Source organism: Lampetra fluviatilis, chromosome 8, assembly GCF_964198595.1.
Source record: "Lampetra fluviatilis chromosome 8, kcLamFluv1.1, whole genome shotgun sequence".
NCBI classification, from domain to species: domain Eukaryota; kingdom Metazoa; phylum Chordata; class Hyperoartia; order Petromyzontiformes; family Petromyzontidae; genus Lampetra; species Lampetra fluviatilis.
The window spans coordinates 8,020,747-8,040,801 of record NC_136282.1 but is presented as its reverse complement, the minus strand read 5'-3'; the positions used below and the strand labels follow the sequence as shown (position 1 = coordinate 8,040,801).

At 37.9% G+C, this 20,055-nt stretch overlaps 2 protein-coding genes across 4 annotated transcripts; both read left to right on the top strand.

Moving 5' to 3' along the window:
- Positions 1 to 819: 819 nt before the first annotated feature.
- LOC144933727 (coiled-coil domain-containing protein 73-like) lies at positions 820 to 11,390 on the top strand. The gene is made up of 9 exons (XM_078858795.1): positions 820 to 857; positions 3,190 to 3,326; positions 3,758 to 3,910; positions 5,654 to 5,725; positions 7,937 to 8,008; positions 8,235 to 8,270; positions 8,715 to 8,789; positions 8,972 to 9,010; positions 10,347 to 11,390. Exons 2-9 carry the CDS (start codon positions 3,222 to 3,224, stop codon positions 10,359 to 10,361), a joined length of 567 nt encoding a protein of 188 aa, XP_078714921.1. The 5' UTR covers positions 820 to 857; positions 3,190 to 3,221; the 3' UTR covers positions 10,362 to 11,390.
- Positions 11,391 to 11,619: 229 nt separating this feature from the next.
- On the top strand, positions 11,620 to 19,316 carry LOC144933726 (uncharacterized). 3 transcript variants are annotated; one of them, XM_078858792.1, is made up of 6 exons: positions 11,620 to 12,044; positions 12,678 to 12,737; positions 13,358 to 13,462; positions 13,967 to 14,077; positions 14,733 to 14,873; positions 17,203 to 17,974. In XM_078858792.1, the coding sequence occupies exons 1-6, from the start codon at positions 11,973 to 11,975 to the stop codon at positions 17,476 to 17,478; spliced, it is 765 nt and encodes a 254-aa protein (XP_078714918.1). In that variant the 5' UTR covers positions 11,620 to 11,972; the 3' UTR covers positions 17,479 to 17,974. The 3 variants fall into 3 exon arrangements, with proteins under 3 accessions (XP_078714918.1, XP_078714920.1, XP_078714919.1); XM_078858794.1 differs by lacking the exons at positions 14,733 to 14,873; positions 17,203 to 17,974 and adding an exon at positions 18,806 to 19,316; XM_078858793.1 differs by lacking the exon at positions 14,733 to 14,873.
- The last annotated feature ends 739 nt before the right edge of the window (positions 19,317 to 20,055 follow it).

The window sequence follows — 20,055 nt, the reverse complement described above, 5'->3', positions numbered from 1 at the left end:
TTACTTGGAAAATAAATGCAAAAGAAAGGGAAGAGTTTAACACGTAGGCTTTCGCGACCAACATCATCCATAATACAGGGTTTATTTGAGTGTTAGATCGCGTGAGTATATAAATGTGTCGTTAAAACCACAGCGTTTACAATCTGAGCACGACGTCTCGCCAGAAATTACAACCGGCGTCATCAGGCGCTCAGCCACATTTGTGCATTATATTATTATATTATTATTAGATTATTATTAGATTATTATATTATCATTAGATTTTTATATTATCATTATATTATTATAGTATTATTAGATTATTATAGTATCATTAGATTATTATATTTTCATTAGATTATTATATTATCATTAGATTATATTTTCATTAGATTATTATATTATCATTATATTATTATATTATCATTAGATTATTTTATTTTCAATAGATTATTATATTTTCATTAGATTATTATATTAGCATCATATTATTATATTATCATTATATTATTATATTATTATTATATTATTATAGTTTTGTTGGATTATTATATTTTCATTAAATCATTATATTATTATATTATCATTATATTATTATATTCTCATTATATTATTATAGTTATATTATTATATTATCATTAGATCATTATATTAACATTATATTATTAGATTATCATTAGATTATCAAGGGGATGGGGTTGCGTCTTATAATCCGGCACTTGTCACACTCTATGAGCGCTCGACCATTCCTTGATAGCCGATTACCACACAAAAAAACTCACCTTGATCACGTGACACGGCCCTCGACCAATCACTGGCCGAGGATTCCCCCCCCCCTCCCAGCGTATCGTAACGTCTCAAGCGCTTGGCAAACCGTGGTGGGTGTTTATATTTTAAACAATAATAATCGCACGAATGTTTTCACCTAATGTCGCACGTTAAAAAAGTTGTACACAAATAAGCTGCGGTGTTTGTGTAACGAAACTTTTAGTTTATTTGTAAATTGAGCGTCTGATTTGGTTTTGGTACAATTGATACGTATGGGCCGAGGGGGTTGGGGTGTCGCGTATCCGTTGTACGGAATGTAAAAGGAGTAAATGTTCCAATTTAAACCACTTCGTATTGTATTGGAGGCTTAAACAATGATAACATTTTGTTTTAAGTTAAACAAAACGTGAACTTGAGCACCCAAATACAAAGAGATATGTGCACAAACGCACACGATAGAATATGATAACGTTTTCCATATAAAAACTCCAATATTTTGAGGTTAACGATTCTGTGTACTTTTACATGTGTATGAAGACCTCCCCATGCCGAGATCTGGCAAGATCCTGGCAAATAATCCACTACAATATTGCCATCAAATATACTAGTTTGAGGTTGAAGGTGCGAGTTTGAGCGGAGAGATGTTATACCTTTTTCATGATAAATTTAAATATTTCCAATGCCATTGGAATATCGATGTACCACAAACTGCCTCAGGAGAGTAGAATCATCTATAATTGGACTGGAGGAATCCGATGAGCTACGAGGCTATTTTACTCGTATCCAGTGTTTCACAGATGTCCTCAGTAGCGTCGCAATGGTGTACTTCGACATTTTCACGAGATCCTGCCACAGAAACGTGGATTTTGTCCTCATGGCTGAGGTCCAACAATAAGGGATTATCTCTCCCATAGCTCTTTTGCATGGGCACACCAGCTTTATAGAAATTCTGTACCATTGTTCTGTACTGTACCGTCATGCCCATTTTGCCATTGAAGGTATTATGCCGAATGGTTACCAGAAATAGCTTTTATTTTATGCATTTCACTGTTTTAATTTTTATTGCATAATGCATTTGCAGTATTGACCTGAGAAGTCTAAATTCTGAATTGCCCACAGTGACCAATTGCACAGTCAATATTGATAATTGGATTCCAAATGTAAAAACATTTGTTTTATGTATTCTTGGTTCTTTCGGTAAAGTCACGTAGAAAGAAAATAATAAAATAATATACATATAAAACAATAAAAATTCTCACGACGTTTCGACTGCAACACAAGCAATCGTCATCAAGAGAATTTTTATTGTTTCATATTTTTATTATTTTATTATTTCCCTTCTACGTGACTTTACCGAAAGAACCAAGAATATGAATCCCTGCAGTCACGAAAGCTTTAAATCAAAACTTGTTTTATGCTCTAAATAAAGTTGCCTCTGATTTAGTGTAGTGGAAGAGTTATTAAAACATTGTAGTATTGAACCTTTTCAAACCTTCATACATCATGGTCAAAAAATAATAGCAATTGAGACATTGGTAATCATCCATGAAAGTTTTAATAAAGGTCATAGCTGTACTTTGAAACATTGCAGTCGCACTTACTCATAATTAACATTTGGCTTATCTATAGCATCAGCACGGAATATGTATGAAGACATTTAATGAACACTCAGATTAGACACACACCTGCCACTATCGAGGGATACTTGTACAAAGATTTATGTTGCACTGACATTTCTATTAGGTTTTTTTCTAAATTACATTTTCGTCTCGTGTTGGTACAATTTTGTTACGTGACTTGTGTGGAAGAAAAGCCAATACGACTTAATATACTTCACAAAATTAATGTACACCATAAAATAACAATCATGCTGGGCTTGTTTTGTTTTGGTGAAATTAACATTGTGTTAATAATGAAAAGTTTAATATGTCACCAAGAGCACTAGACTGGCTCGAAGATTGTATACTTTAATGTTTAATGGGGCAATACAGCGTGGGCACGCTACCCAAACAGACTTTAAAAAAAAGTGACGTGCCGCATCCAACTCACCCCACAGGCTGTACTTTGTCCTCCCCAGTTAACAATGATGAGGAACCTTAATGATGGTGTATGAAGGAATAGCAACATTTGATTGTATAATGTTGAGTCTTAATATCCAGTTGTGCTTCCGGAGACACTAAGATATTACCAGGGAGTGATTGTAATGGACAATTGCATACGATATGTTCCATCACTTGAAGTTGTTTACCACATTAGTACTGTGGAGTAAGGGACCGTAATGTGCGATTTTTATGAAATTTACACATTGTAACTTGAGTGCAGAAACCGATAGCATCTCCAAATTCCATTTCAATCTTGCAATTTGGATACGATTTGCCTGCTCCCATGCCTCAGTAGGCAGAGAACACAATCAATCAGATGCTATCTGTGTTGTCGTTGCAGAATGCTTGACAATCCTAGACTGGGGCCGCAAAATGGATCATACAAGCTCACTTGTGTCTGCATGGACAGCAATGGAACAACCCCATACTTGCCCAAGAGAGTCTCCTCATGGGGCTCATAAAGTTAAAGTATCTCAGGTCAGACCTTCTTTGCCTTTTTTTCTGTCCAAAATTCCTGGCATATGTTGGAGTCAAAGGTCAGGTGTTAGTCCTCCCAATTACTTTCCTTTCCTGCACACAAACAAGGCTGGTATCTGGCAACTGTCACAGGATGCAATTCATTATTAATCAAGGCCATATAATTTGGTGATTTCCCATGTTGCAACATGTGCATTTTTTTACAGCAGCATCCATTGATTATATTGTCTATTTCATATAAAAGTTATATTTATTCACAGTTATCCAAAGTTTGTGTGGGAAATCACTAGGTATACTGATAAAAATGTATCATGCCTTGTATTTTACAACAATTATTTTATCCCCTAAATATTCCCTGCCCTATATTTTATAACCTCGGTATTTTTTTGTGCTTTCTTTAACCAATGTGAATGCCTTAACTACCCGGGAAGGTTGAGGGTGAACAGACCAGTGATAGGCTTGGGAGCAACGGAGACCTGAGCTGTGCCCTTCGGGACCCCGAGCAGAGTCTGTTCAACTCCGTCCGTCAGCTGCACTTCAAGACCAGCCTGCTGGAGATGGTTGAGGAGCTGAGAATGCGGAGGGTGAGTTGGGCTGGCTCTGCGCTACGCGTCGCTGCACCGGGAGGTTACATTGGGTTCACGAACGGCAGACTTTTCTCAGGTCGTAATAAATGAACCAGCTGTGGTTTTTTATGCCCTATGGGCAAGAGGCTAGAGTAGATTAGTGCTCTACGCAATAGGGGTGGTGGCCGTGAAGTCTTCTCATATGTTTTTTACGTGACACGCGCTTTATCTTGCGCAAGGTGCAGGTTACAGATCTGCAGCTGCAGCCCAGAGGTGGTCCAAAAAATACGTTATTAACATTGTTATCGTGGGCCAGGGCAGCTGGGCATTACGGGCACTGGTACGGCGTGGGTTTGGGTTTTTGGGGCCGCTGTGCTCCGCTGAATTGGTGATAACTTGACAGCTCGCTTGTAGCAGCGCTTGGTATTTATCATGTGCACAGTGATGTGTCACACTTCAAATAAAGTAGAATGTGCATCTCATTCCATTCTGCATCTGTGTGGTTATCATTTTTGTAAACACCGGCTTGGCATTCACCTCTTGCGATTGTTAACGTCAACATGGGTTATTTTGTAAAACCTTTCTTCTAGACCTTTTTCATTGGCAAAAATGTTGGCCTTATATCTTTGGTATTTTGTTTCTTCATATGTGCAGAATCAGTGTTTTTAGCAATATGCTTCAGTACTGTTTCCATATTTTTTCACATTTTATTTTAAATAAATCAACGTATACTGATATCATAGATTATGATATATACAGAATGAAACTTTAGATCCATGGTTACATGAATGTAATTTATCAAATAGGTAATGTTTTTTCTGGACCAACTAGTTATTTTAATAACTATCAGTCCAGTTTTTCTTTTTTTCAGCATATGCACAACTCATGTCATTAGTCATCGTCACATAAAAATGCAGAAGTTTTTGCTTTAGCAGGTTATCGAAAGTACTTGTTTTATTGCACATACATTGATATGTGCTTTTAAACAACATCTACAAATAGCCAAAGCAGTAATCCCCCATTTGTCAGCTTTATACGGCGTTTTATTGAGATGCGCTTCCCAGGACAGCTTTATTGCCACCATACATTACGTTGCAACACAGGAGGTTCCATATATGAGCACACGGGATGGACATTTGCTGCTTGATGCTGCACGAATATTGCTGTTAATCCATCCATAAAGCGTGGAGGAAACACTAAATATTTTGTCACCCTTGATATTATAAAACTTTTTATTGCTCAAAGTATGGTGATGTGCCGGAGCCCTTTTTGCTTTGGCTGAATAAAAGACCCATTCACTTGATGTATGCTCAGTGCATCTCAAATTGTGCAGCACAAAGAAAATGATGACCTATATTATCACGAGGAAGCATATTTTAATTGCTTGGTGTCATAACAGGTCACTTGCATCATTCATATATCTGGAGTCACTTGATGTATACGCCATGGGTCTCTGGCTACATGGAATATTATTTGAGCTATTAATGGTTTATCTACTGTGTAATTTTTCCTCCGGATGCCATGATCTCTGTTTCTCATTTCCCTTGATGGCCTGCAAAATGACAAAGGTTTCTAAATTTAATTTTCATGGTTGCAATAATTAACGTTCATAGGTCTTGTAAGTGTAACAGATATGTATTCTGTATATCATGAGTTGTGAACTTGGTACTTTTATAGGAGTTAAAATGAATGCACTTCAGGACTAATTTAATTAAAAAAAAATCTGCTGAAGATAATATTTTTGTGTGTGTGTCCCCCAAGGAATCCGAGCATCACTTTGAGGAGAAATTCAATCAAATGATTACAGAGAAGCAAGAATTAGAGTGGCAAAAGGTACACCAAGACGTTTGTGTCATTAACAAAACATCTTATAGACTCACGAGTAAGCTGGTACAATGTTCTCGGATTAATACCTGCCGATTGTAAACTAGGGGTGGGGAACCTTTCTTAACCGAGGGCCATTGGAACCTCATTTGCCAGTAAAAAATATGGTAATTGTTTTTTTACCCTTATATCTGGCAACAAAACTAACACTTTTTTTACTGGCAAATTAGGTTCCAATGGTGTAAATGCTTACCCCGAGCTCTCATACTCTGATGGTGCATTGTCTTTGAGTTGTGCGCCTTTTGGCGTCATCTGGTCCAACCCATGTGAGACTAGGCTCTAAGGAAAGCTGTCTCGGGTGTGGACCAATCAACTTCAAGGACAGTGCATATATTTTCAGAGTTATGTTTTTTGTTAGCATTATGGCTGCAGGTATTGTGGTCTATGCAAACATGACTCCTTGTAAAAAAGGTGTCAGTTTTGTTGCCAGATAGAAGGGTAAAAAAACAATTATCAACTGAGGGCCAATTAAGAATTTTAAATACCTTTGGCATGCCACACATTGGCACACAGCTCATCTGCTTCTGTCACTAAAAGAGGCTTTTGCAGTGAGAGAAGTCACCAAGTTTACTAACATTATAAACAATGTCAGGTACAAAATAAATACCCCTCTAGTTTCTGATAAGTGCAGCTAAGATGCTTCAAGTGATGGATACATATTTGTTGCAGCCTGTTTATAAGTAGTTGGCCTTGAGATCAGGGGACGTATTAATTTAAGTTCTGGAGCAGCCATGGCCCACATGCCATACAATCCCAACCCCTGTTGTAAACTAGAGTATAACCATGGTGCATTAGGTGCAATGTAGCATCACTGAAGCTTACATGTGACAAAATATGCCAAACACGAATTAATTGACCAAACATCCCGATGCAGATTCTGTAAAAGAATCTTGAGACTCAGTGAGGAGCTTATGGGTTAATAATGGGCATCATCATATGCAGTGAAACATCTTTCAAATTAAATTGCTCTTGCATTGTGCTTAACACAAGGTCTAAAATTAATCCTGAATGAATGTGATATTTTCATCTGTGTGCAGTTAGCACGTTAACTCATTTTGTCGATAAATTGGAGCGTTAGTGTCTTTCTATGGCGTGCAGGAATTCGCCCTGACTTGAATGGCTTGACTTTGAAAAAGTCAAGCTGATAAATGTCTTTGCCTTATAAAGGGTCTGGACTTTGTGGTGTGAAATTATCTATTAGCATTGATGGACAATAAAAAAGCAGTTAACAGCATTAATTACTGACCATAGATAACAATAACCTTTTACTTTAATTGCTCCGTGAAATTTTTATTTATGACAATAATCCATGTTTCTGAAATGTACCATGTGAAACATTTGAGAAATGATCAATAAGGTTAATTAAGTTGCATTAATATAATAGCTGGACTTGACCTGCAATCCTAACTACGTTTGATATAAATCCCGAAGATATGTACTTTTTTATATTCTGTGTTTTAAAGCCCTTATTTTTTGATAGAGATATTTCCAATGATATTGAACATGATGTGTATTCGGAGGCATTTTCAGGAAATGTTTTTTTATGAAGAGGGATTATATTTGGACAATAAGTGCATTTGATGACATGTATGTTCTGTATATATTTTATGAAGTTGTCAGTCATTGCACATTTTAAGTTAAAACTATGAATTACCAGCTCCTCAATTTCTGTTAAACATATTGTAGACACCTCCCAGAGTAGCACCACAGTACATCACTGGAATTTGTATTTTATTTCAAATAATTTCACATTTTATATGAACTTATATTTGTGTTTGATAAAAACATGAACGTATGTGTGGCCCTTGATTATCAGATTGTACTTATTGAATGTTATTATTTCTCGAGTTGTGCATTATTTGTTTTCAACTTTTGTAATTTTCACATTCGGATTAAATAGCAAAATCATATTACTGCACAGGCTTTACTTGTGCAGTGGAAACACTGCATGCTTCATATATAAAGATTTATGACCAGGTATGTGTAGTTTGTATAATTGTTTAGCCTGACATATTCATGTGAAATTGCATGTAACTTGTGTTAATTAACAACACATAACCAACACTTTAATTATTATTTCTTATTATTTCACCAAGCAATGATTTTATATACTTGATATCAAGTACACAAACCAATTTAGTATGTTTTGCACTTTTTCAGGAGACACTGGCCAGTAAACGTGAAAGTTTGTTGACAGAGCATTTGGAGGAAATCTCAAAAATAAACAAGCAGGTTTGCAAGTGGCGATTGGGTGCTTGGTTTCCCACACGTCCCCCCCCCCCAACACCCCTACCCCCAGTGACCCGCAATGTGTCAATGTCTTCCGTGCTTCATTAATTTGAGATGATCATGTAGCACCCTTGGTGCCCACAGCCTGTAACGCACGCCGCGCGGTGTTAATGACATATTGGAGGTGTCGTCAGTGTGAAGCATGTTTTCTTTTTCTCTTTTTCATCAGTTTAAATCAAAGCTCGAGAGCCTGGAGGCAGAGAAGGTATTGTGAAAATGCATGGGTTGTATTCATGGCAATGGGGACCATACATGATAAACATGGGAAGTGTGCGCTGTATTCTCCCTTGCCACCATAGCATTTCATTGTCACGGAACCTGTAATGTTCTCCGTGACGCCCCCGATCATTTTAGACAGACACGGAAATACTCTCTTAGTACCCCTCATGAGTAATGCATTCAGAATGCACCATTCAATCTACTGCATTTACGCAACCTATTAATGCACCCAGACAGAAAAGTATTACTCATTTGATGAGGTCCCTCTTGCTGTGTAAACATATAGGTAAAAAAATAGCAATCCGTAATGACTTAAAAAGAGTCGGTCACTTAACTAGGTCCAAATGAGACAAATTTGAGCCCCTTTTCCAATAACGTTTTACAGTGAAAATATATTTTCTGTTGATGTAATATTTTTTTACATCCACAGAACAAATTTCAATTCTTGTCTGAAGCTGCAGAGAGAGAGGTCAACATCCTGAAAGATAAAATTAAGGCACAAAATGTAAGCATATTTGAGAAATTTACACAACATTTACTTTATATTAAAACACAACTGTCATTTGAATCCTAATTTATACAGAATATAAACATAATTTTAGCTTAAAAAAATAGACATGCATCTATTATATATCAAATTCTGTCACTAAACAAATTAAACAAATTCAACTCTTTTAATTGTTACAGTTATCTGTGCATTCTTTGGAAAAGAGGCTTGCTGACCAGGTATGTTGTATTTTTGTTTTAAGTACCTCAATGATTATCGTGAAAATATAGTTAATAATTATAGTTAATAACGTTTAATAAAATGCACATATACAAATTTTACTTTGCATCACGATAAATTGTACAATATCAAGTAAAAATAAAACAAATTGCTAAACAAAATGAAGACACTGGGAAAGCAGTGACGTAAACACATTAAAAACACGAGTATTTAGCAATTTACTATACAAGTCACTATTTACTGTTTAATCAAGTAAGAATTAATTATGACTCATTGTCTTTCCAAAGGAGCACGAGTAATTAGTGACATAGGATCACCAATTATTGTATCTTCTAATGATGTAGCTGCAGGTACTACAACCTCTAGAAGGCAATATACTCTGATTAAACGGGAAACAAAATTGAACAAAGAACATGGAACAAAATCTGAAAAGTGCCTACAGAAACATGGGGAAATGCACACTGGTTGAGACATAGGGACATAATTGAGAAATCATATTGACTATGAATAAAAGTAAGGAAGATCGACATGTAAGGGATGATGGCCGGTTGTCAAGACTAATGAAGGAGTCGCAGGATAGAACAAGCCAAAGGCAATCCACAGTGAATTGTAGGAGCTGCTAGGGATGATGATGATGGCTTGGGGAGGCCCTCATCCAACAGTGAATAGATAATGGCTGAAGATGTTGACTAAACTCTCCATTAGGAATTAGACCATTGGTATTGCGGGATATATTTTGTATCAGGGGATATTGTAACATTGTTAGACAGCGAAAAGTCAGTGCTTACATGAATGTTTTCCGTTTTATCTCGTATTTTCAAATCCTATTTAGGAGCAAAAGCTTCAACTTCATATGCTTGGCAGAGAAAGGGTGGTCAGTCAGTTATCAGAGGTTGTAAACTTACATTCCAGCATCAGCAAACAGTGTGAGACCTACAGACAAACACAGGATATGCTGGAAAGGAATGGTGAGATTCAGCACCATTTTTTTCAATACCAAGATCACATTTTACAATAATTTTCCTTTGTGTATCTTCTCTGTAAAACTTTAGCCTTATATATATTTGTAAACATTATAAACATATTCTGGATAATAAGACACTATTCCTCCCTGTATTTTTTAAGCAAAACTTGGTGTATATTAAACTCTGGTAGGTGTATATTAAAATCTGGTAGGTGTGTATATGTGTGACCATAATTTTGGGATACATTTGTCGACAGTGAGTACAATTTTGGGGTGCGTCTTACTTTCTGGAGCGTCTTACTTTCCGGGGCATTACATAATCTACAGAATATGGTATTCGTGAAATGATTGTATTTATTTGGCGTGCACAGTCCAAGAGTCCTTGAAATTAAACAAAAAACTGCTGTACACCAACAAGCATCAAGGATGCATAGAGGAGGGGCTCAGGCAGGTAAGCGTATGGTTGGCTGTGAGTTTCCTGAACATTCTAGATTTGATACAGCTATCATGCTGTGACGGTTCCACCTGAAGACGGAAGCTTGTGTTGCCTCCGAAACATCGTGATTTTTATTTTACTTTTATTAATTTTAATTTTTTACTTACGTGACTTTACCGAAAAAACCTAAGAATATGTTTCCTAAACATCCCCGGTGCCAGTTTGTCTATTTCCGTTCCCGTAACATAAAGTGTGATGGACAAGCTCACAAAACAACAACAACGTGTGTAACATAAGTACTCCCCTTGCAATCTCTGAGGCTGCATTGTGTGGGGGTGAGCTTTACTACATGGGTAAGGGTGTAATAGGCATATCTTTGTCTTAGCCCGCGGTGACAAACACTTGCAGAGCGCTGTTCGTCAGCCCCACCTGACTGCGTCTCGTCAACTGCTCTGCTGACCTTCTGTCAGCTCCCCTGCAAAGATTTTAAATCGTTTTTTTCCCCCCATCTCTGTCTTTCTATTTTTCGAGATTGCGTGCCCTCTCGGGGTGTTATTTTGATTCTTCTTGTGTGCCGCGAGGGATTGCTAACGTTTGAACGACGGCCCATGCGCAGGGCGTAACCATGCATGAAAAGCCCCATTAATCAAATGTAATTGAAAATCGGTAAAGTGGTGGAGATTTAAGTATTCTTTACTTGATTGTCTTTGTCATGCATCAGTACAAGCATGGTATTTTTAATGCATTTTCTTTAAAACAGTTTTGAATGTAATATGTCCTATATCATTAATAACTGTCGTTGTACAATGTTTCCTTCTTTCTGGTTAAGTATACGAACCAACATAAATGTGTCAACACACAGTAGTCTTAATATCCACTTCAAAGCCGATTGTAAGCTTTAATAAGTTCCGACAATAATTGCACCACAGTGCCTGTGTAAACTGGTTCAATGGCAAGCACACTGACAATGACGACCTGGTCACTTCCAATGTAACAGTGCCTGTGTAATCTGGTTCAATGGCAAGCACACTGACAATGACGACCTGGTCACTTCCAATGTAACAGTGCCTGTGTAACTGGTTCAATGGCAAGCACACTGACAATGACGACCTGGTCACTTCCAATGTAACAGTGCCTGTGTAAACCGGTTCAGTGGCAAGCACAATGACGACCTGGTCACTTCCAATGTAACAGTAATCGAGTATGTAGCCAAGGCATGGTGTAAAGAACATGATCTTGTTAAATGTCATTTTGATTGGTAAGAAAAATAATTGGGCTAGTGCAAAAGACATTTCTCAAAGGGATAATGGCCATTAATCGAGACTAACAATGGAGTGTCAGTCAAATGAGGGACATCTTATGAGAGACAAGCCGCCGTGTACAGGTATCAGGTGGATAATCGACTCGTAGGATGATGAGAAGACGGTGACAGCTTGGGTAGGCCTTCATCCAGCAGTGGATTGACCGTGGCTGATGATGATGAATCATTGGTTTCTATGTTCAGAAACTGCAACAGGTATCTGCGGAATTGCTGCAGTTAAAGATTGACATTCGGACTAAGATGGAGGAGAAAAAGCGGGAGGTGATTCAGAGGCACCACAAACTGGAAGAGGCACAGCTTCAGATACAGAAGGTTCGACACACGTCAGTTTTATCTTACTCTAAACTACGTGGTATGTTTCTATTTAAAGCTTTCGTGACTGCAGGGATTCATCTTCTTGATTCTTTCGGTAAAGTCACGTAGAAGGGAAATAAAAAAAGAAAGAAATTAAAACATAATAAAATAAAAATAATGATTTTCTTTTATAACATAAAAAATTTAAAACATAATAAAAAAAATACAAAATATTTTATAATAAAATAAAAAAATGTATTATGTTTTATTGTTATTATTTTATTATTTCCCTTCTACGTGACTTTACCGAAAGAACCAAGAAGATGTGTTAAGTTTTGGGTACATTATGCTTTCTATTTCGTTCATTTATTTTGCTTTAAACCTGTAGAATGCGTGTGTGCCCTGATTCTGTACCGACGCATATCTCTTGACTCTTCATCTCAATGGGCTCTCACCTGGTTTTAAATAAAGGTCTACTACTTTGTCTTTAACATATCGTCAGCAATTATATTTTCCAATAAATTTGGTTTGAGGGATTATTAATACCGTACATTACCACGTGCAAACAGAACAATAAATTATTGATTTTAAGTACTGTAAAATATACTTTTTCATGATCTTTGTAATGTATGTGTCTGCTTTTTATTAAAGGAGATGGATCTAGGGAAACTTTTATCACAAACGATAACAGCATTACGACAGGAAAAACAGGTAATTAACAATGATTTGCGAATTAAATCTCAGCATTGCATTTATATTGTACGCCAATGTCTTCACTAGATGCTGATGAGGCGCATTTCATAATGGCATGTTTAAAACTCTGCTTTAATGAGTTCTTTCCAGTTGAGAATGCCTGTCCTATGGCTATCCTGGTCATCATCACAGCAACTTGGAATTTCCACTACTGGCTCAGCATTGGGACCTCATTTGCCAGTAGAAAAATATGATAATTGTTTTTTTACCCTTTTATCTGGCAACAAAACTGACACCTTTTGGCGTCACCTTTTGGCGTCATCTGGTCCAACACCATGTGAGACTAGGCTCCAAGGAAAGCTGTCTCGGGTGTGGACCAATCAACTTCAAGGACAGTGCATACATTATCAGAGTTATGTTTTTTGTTTGCATTCCGACTGCAGGTATTGTGGTCTATGCAAACATGACTCCTTGTAAAAATGGTGTCAGTTTTGTTTCCAGATAAAAGGGTAAAAAAACAATTATCATGGCTCAGCACTGTTGACAAAGATGAGCATCATCCCATGCTATTGAGAGCATGTGGACACCGGCTTGGCCACTTGACTTTGAACTGATCTAAAATCGTGTATCTTTAATAGGAAACGAACAAAGCACTTGAAGAATCACAAAGGCTCATTGAGCGACAAAGTGTGCATGTGAACAGGACTAAAGAAGACAATGTTGCACTTTTACAAGAAAACCAGGTAGCAAATGGCTTGTAAACACATCAAAGGATATTCCTTACTAATATACTCATTTGCTTGATTTCATTTCAGTGCAATAAACATAATATCTGTAGATTAATTGATCACATATTGTAATATTACACGCGTAACTATTTTGCAGTGAAATATTATTGTTAAAATGCTGTATATTTTTTCCGGAAAGCCACGGTGAGTCAACATATTGGAACAGGTCCTGTATTGGGATGTTTGGCCAGATTCCTTTTAGAGGAGTATTTTAAATCTACAAGAGCTGACAGTGAACCTGTCTATGGAAATGTTGCTATTATACCTTGCTTTATTGGGATTTCTCTAGCTACACTGTATTTCTCCACAAACATGACACTCATTAAACGTAATTGGGTAAATATTCTAATGCAAAACCCTCCTCAAAACAAGCCTCGACATTTGAGGATTTCTTTGATCAAATAAATTGTTAATACCATTAAATGACTGTTCAATAAGTATTTTATTGAATGTTGTCAGGCTTTAAAGGGTGACAACGAAAAACTAAACGGACACATGATGGAGAAAGATGAAAATTGCAAGAGTATAAAAGGACGCTTTGAAAACACAAAAATCACCCTTGAAGAAGAGGTAACTGCTTGTAATCTATATGGCATATATCGGCTCAAACGCATCGATGTGTTTAACCAGTTTAGCGCATGGCGAGCAGATATCGCGTAGGAATACCTCGAGACGTGTTGGGTGCTTGAGAAGTGGCGCATTGGTTAGTGTGCCGTGATTTTTTTTTTCACCAAGTAAGGTCCACTGAGCTATATAGCTCTTTTACAGAAGCAACCTGGCCCAAAATCATAACTCAACGAAGTGGATTATCATGTCGAAATTTATCGTAGCCAAATACTCTTAAACGCATGTTTGTAAATGTGGAGGGGAAAACCAGAGGACCCGGAGAAAAGGCCACATGACCAAGGGGAGAACATGCAACCTCCAAATATACAGGTGTCAGGGTTTGGCTCAAACCCACGACCTCCTGCATACCAGGCGGGGTAGTTAGCATCTGTGCACCGTGGCGCCCTATGAACCCACCAGCCATGGAATCTGAAGGGGTTCTTTGTACCCCCTTCACCAACCTGCACTGACTAGTGTCATAACGTATGGTGATACAATCCCTCTTGACAAACATGTATTGGGGAGACCTTTATTATTGGATCGAGAAAGGGGGCTATATATTAAGAGACGAGTTGACTGGAACTTCACGTATGACTCAAGTTTGCGTCATTGTTTACAGAATAGGAAACAGCAACTCAAGCTTGAGTCATTGCAATTAAAGTATGATAGTCTGCAAAGCAGCTTTCAGGAAATAGAGGAGAGTAACTGTAAGTTCAAATCACAAGTAAGAGAGCAGGAAAGAAAGATTCAAGGCCTCCAGGTATGTCCCCTTATCATTCACATTTTATTGGAATTGGGAAAGTAATTTTCATATTTATATGGATGAGCTGGACTGGTGTTGCTCAATCTGTGATCCAGATCTCACAATGCAGGTTTGGATGGGATGTGTAACTGAATCGCGTCACTTTTGGCTGTACTGAGAAATGAGAGCTGTATTTTTTGGTTACCTGTTATGACTGCACCTGTAATATGAGGAATTTGTAAAGTTAGACTGGTTGGTTATCCCTGCTGTCCCACAGCAGTCAGTTAAAATAGTTGCAGATGTATTGGTGTAACCACATATAACTTTTCCATCTTTGCACACACATTTTCAATACTGCAGTAAGCAAATTAGCCCGTGGAGGCATGTCCTTTTAAAAATAACCGCGAGCATTTATAAAGCACTAATGTTAGATATCCACAAATCCTGTGAAAAGTTTAGTATGAGTAGTCCTACGTTTTTATTTTAAATCCTGTGATTTATTTTGCAGCATTCATTTAACTACCAAGGAGATGAAAAAAATATGATTGAAAGTTTGGAGATACATGCATTCTGCAAAACAAACAAAGAATACTCATCAAAGGGAACGCAGTCTGAAAACCAAATCCCGTGCACTGTTAGTGACACAATAAAAATTACTGACGATGAGGTTTTGAAAAACACTGACATTTTAATTGAAGAGCAGAAAGAATCGGAACCACGTGTAAATGACGTTCCCTGCGCAGACGCTTGCGTTACAAGCGACAATCCATCAGACGCAAGTCCTCAGGTTTCTGACGCTCAGGAAGAGAAAACAGAAACTCAAAGCCATGTAATTAAAAATTGCATTGCAATAACAAACATGGAAACAGAAAGACATTTGAATCTGCTCACTCCTGAAAAACAATTCATGGCAGACATCTGTGAGGTCACAAAAGAGGCAGAGTTACTAAATTTGTTGTTGCACAATACTCCAGTAATTAATAGTTCCGAGAATTTACGTCAGCAAAATGTTTCAAACTTGCAAACTAATCCCACTGTTAGCAAACGTAGTGTCGCAATGCCAGAATCTAAAGAAAAAAGTGCTTTATCGTCGGAAGAACAACGTGAAGACGATAATGTTATAGTTTCTCATGAGATAAGTGAGCAGGGAGTATTAAGTGAAAGAAACAGTCGGGATCGAACCGCTAACATTGATATCCAGCTAATTTCAGCAGAAGCCAGCTCTAGGCTTGCAACTGTTGAGATTGCTGACAGTGTAAACGAGAACTCCACGGTTCCCCATAGGGCCCCAGACTGTGTTTCTGATGCACTTCCTTTATTAACGAAATCGGCCAATGAGGTGATAGAGAGTTTTACGTCAGTTTCTGAAGGAATCAGCAACCAACTTGTAACCGGCCACGAAGAAAGTTCTACCAGTGTCGAGTCAGGAGCAGCCTCTGTCAATTTACCAATTCCTCACCTCGCCAACATCGCAACCGAAATAGCTACCACTTATAAGCAAATGTGCATTGCTCTACCAGATGCTGATTCTAGTGCCAGTGGTGTGGAAATATGTGAGCAAATAAGAAGCATGAGCACTGAAGTACAGCCGGCCGTTGAAAGTGACATCGTAGCTTGTGAAGAAAATACCGTTGCTGATGCTCCTTCAACAGCAGAAAAACACATTGATTCGCATGCTTTTGGTGATAAAGAGATCAAGGGTCTATCACCTAAAATAAAATTAGCAAGTACAGTTGATGAAATTGTGCATCAGCCATCACAGTCATTGGAGATGGTCACACATTTGCCACTTGAACAAGTTGCTGTGGACAGTACAGGGACTAATCCTGAGACTAAAGGCTGTGCTCCAACAGAACTGCCAGATCAGTCACCAATTGCGCTTGAGTGTTCCCATATAGGTGAGAAGTATGACGAGGCAGATGGAAAAATCTCCATGCTGGGACAATCCATTACAGATGACAAACACAATGTCTGTTCACCAACTGATGCCCCAAAAATTGTGACCACTTTATCTTTACGTGAATTTCGAAATGTTTTCTCGCGTGAACCAACGAGTAGCAGTAACACGAAAAGTAACACCTTTCTAGAAAAGTGCATTGCAAAGGATCCAGCCACAGAAACTGCCAGCGTCTCCTCCTTGACATCGTTCCGTGTTACAAATCCTGATTATTACAGTATGTATAAGCATATTTTGTCAGAGAGAAAGGACACCAAAACGCCCACTTCCCACGCTCAAAGCTGCTCACCATATCTCACATCGACCTCGAATGCGACACAGCGGGACGCGCGTGTCGGGGACAAAACATATTGGGGGGGTTGCGGTGAGCTGTCTCGCGCGGCCCCACAGATCGCACAGCACAAGAACACCGCGGCAGTCACCTGTAGTGGTGCTGCTCACGATACGCTTACGTCTCCCGCGGACGGTGTCACACATCAAAGTACGAAAAGTATCTTACGCAATAACCTTTGGGCAACATCCTCTTCATCAAGCGCTGCTGTGAAACACCAGTTTAATTCTGGTGGGTGGAGTGCAACATTCATACATATTAATTACTGTTTAGACTTTGCTGCATTGTGGCTAAAGGACATTTCTCCCTGCTTAGTGTGGAGGGTTTCTTTGTAGCCTGCATATTTTTTTGTAATTTATAAATCATCTAGACGGCAGTTATATCTCAAATACGTTGTATAAGTAAGGGAACGTTTGATTTCCAGGGCATGTTTATCAGGAGTGGCATTGAAGTTTTTTTTTACACGGAGTGAAATATTAAGGGAAATACTGTTTCCATTGAATAAACGTGGTAATATTCCAATTGACCACATTTGAAACATACAATTTATAACATGGATTTATATATATATGTCGCTCGTTCACGCCAGTATTTAATTCATAAAACAATTCCATGCTACATATTTTACAGAAAGGTATCCCATTTAGCATATGTGCTCATGGCAGTTATTTTTTTACGAAGTTGATATATGTCCACGTGACATTGAGATATTTTCGAGGGTGTACTATGGATAAAGACTCTGTGCTAATGGGTGATTTATCCTGGACATTTAATAGCTCCGTGCAGGGTGTCTCCATCCACGTAGTGATGCCTGCTTTTTGTCCCCCAACAATTGCCCTCATAGTTTCCCAGTTTTTTGTGCGCCCACCGCAAGGTCTTCCTGGAAACCAGCCACAGGGAATTTTCCCGGGCGACGTGATCAGCGGAGCCAAGCGGAAGAGAGATTACAGCGGGGAATGGAATGCGATTGTAGAGGCCTTTGACGTGGAGCAGCCTTCGTCCAAGCGCGTACGCTAACCACCCCGTACCACGCCGAGACCGCTCAGCATGAGCTCACGCCCCGAGCATGTACAGCAAGCGCTTGTCTGCGTGCCAGCAGGCATTGGCTGCAGTACTGTGGTGGATGGCGACCCTTCCTTTGAAATTCACCTTCACAGTTTTCTTTTATTTCTGAATTATGTTTGTTGCCGTCATGGCTAGTGTGTTATTTAAAGGATTTATGTCGTTTCCAAACTTGATTGATCGGTCACTGAAAAACGTGGCACTCCTTAATGAAAGAATGGATTATTACTTTTACTTTTTTGGTATTCCTTTCCCACCATGCCCCTGATTGAACATTGCTTATTGTGGTGTAGTTATATAAATAATAATCGTGCTTTTTCATATTTTCTATATAAATATATAATGTAAAGTTACATTAATTTGTAGTTGGCTGTTATTTCAAAGGTTACATTTTTTAAAACAAGTTTGTCTCAATTTGTTCAAAGACCTTTTTTTTACAAATGGTAAATCTCTGTATCACATATCCTGAAAAAAAACCGTATTTGCTGTTTTTAGTGTTGGATATTGTTTATCGACAACTGGTTATTTATCCTGTTATCATGTACTTTCAAAACAGAGTCCATATGATTATAAGGGACAATCTATTTTGGTCTCTTATAGGATTCCGTTGGGAAGAAATTACACGCCGCCTCTACACTGCACGCAACTGCTCCCGTGTGTGGGCATCCTGGCCCCAGTGTGGGACTGAAGGCTAAACACAATGTCACCGGCGTGGAACTGGTGGCTTTTTCCGATGACGAAGAAGACAACTGGGCTATAGGAAATCAGATCACAGACATACAGAAATTTTTAAATGTGGACAGACTAAAACTAACAAAGAAATAACAAATATTCTGAAGCTCAAATATACAAGTAAAACCAAGTTGCACTGCATGTTCTTTACGCATCAAAGTTGTTTTGAAAAAAAAAAGTATCGTAATCTTCCCAGCATTGAGCTGGCATAGCATGGTGCTATCTGAATCAAAAGGTGTTTCAAATATTTTAAATGTTTATTGCTGTTAAATGTTATTGCTGTTAAATGTTAAGGTCTTAACTACAGTGTTTAATACTATCGTTTTATTATAGTAATACAATCAAAAAGTTCGCAAATTGGTTATGTTTTATGTTCTACAAATGCTTTTTGACATGTTTAGGTTATGTAATCTATGTAGTGCTTCATTCGTCGTTTTAAACCACTACCAATTGGGCATGCTTGCTATCTTAGTCACTGCTTAAACAAAAACTATTTGACGTGATGTTTCAAAAGCTTTTTAGACTCTTTTGCAATAGTCTACCTTAATGGAATGTTAATGTTTTGGATAAATATTTTAAATACATTTCCTAACACAAATAGGGTGTCAAATAAAACAATGACACATCGGAGCGGTGCTCATAGAAGTGTGGTAATAGTGTTTTAGCGGAACTGGTAATGTAAATGGGATGAATTTCTTGTGCTTCACGATTAGTCATATGATTGATTACCTTGTAATTGCATGATTTGTCAATATAAATTTGCAATTTGATCCAAGAATCTATTTTTTTCTCTACCATTGTGTATGTATACATCTGTAATGTCTGCAGAGTTTACGTGAAGCAATTGCAACAAATGAGAATTTAACATACAATTTGCATAGGTTATAACTTATTAGATTCGATGCGTGTACCAAGAGTGTTAGAATCATCATTTCGTCAGGAATTGATGCGTCTCTACATGCTTAGTTAAACGTTGTTTAATGAGCTTCAAAACCTCTGCTGAAGTTACAGTGCAATGATGGCTTTTGAAATTCTGTCAAAACACTGCACTATATTAATCCGTGTCACAATGTAAATGGGTGCCCTGCACACCACGTTCCGGGCACTCTTTTAGGTAT

Excerpts from the sequence above, each read along its gene's own strand:
- LOC144933726 (XM_078858792.1), top strand. The coding sequence starts at position 11,973 with ATGGAGGAGAAAAAGCGGGAGGTGATTCAGAGGCACCACAAACTGGAA. Across the intron at positions 12,738-13,357 it reads CATTACGACAGGAAAAACAG|GAAACGAACAAAGCACTTGA; the intron begins GTAATTAACAAT and ends TATCTTTAATAG. Across the intron at positions 14,874-17,202 it reads GAAAGATTCAAGGCCTCCAG|ATCGCACAGCACAAGAACAC; the intron begins GTATGTCCCCTT and ends GCGGCCCCACAG.
- LOC144933727 (XM_078858795.1), top strand. The coding sequence starts at position 3,222 with ATGGATCATACAAGCTCACTTGTGTCTGCATGGACAGCAATGGAACAA. Across the intron at positions 5,726-7,936 it reads AAGAATTAGAGTGGCAAAAG|GAGACACTGGCCAGTAAACG; the intron begins GTACACCAAGAC and ends GCACTTTTTCAG. Across the intron at positions 8,790-8,971 it reads ATAAAATTAAGGCACAAAAT|TTATCTGTGCATTCTTTGGA; the intron begins GTAAGCATATTT and ends TAATTGTTACAG.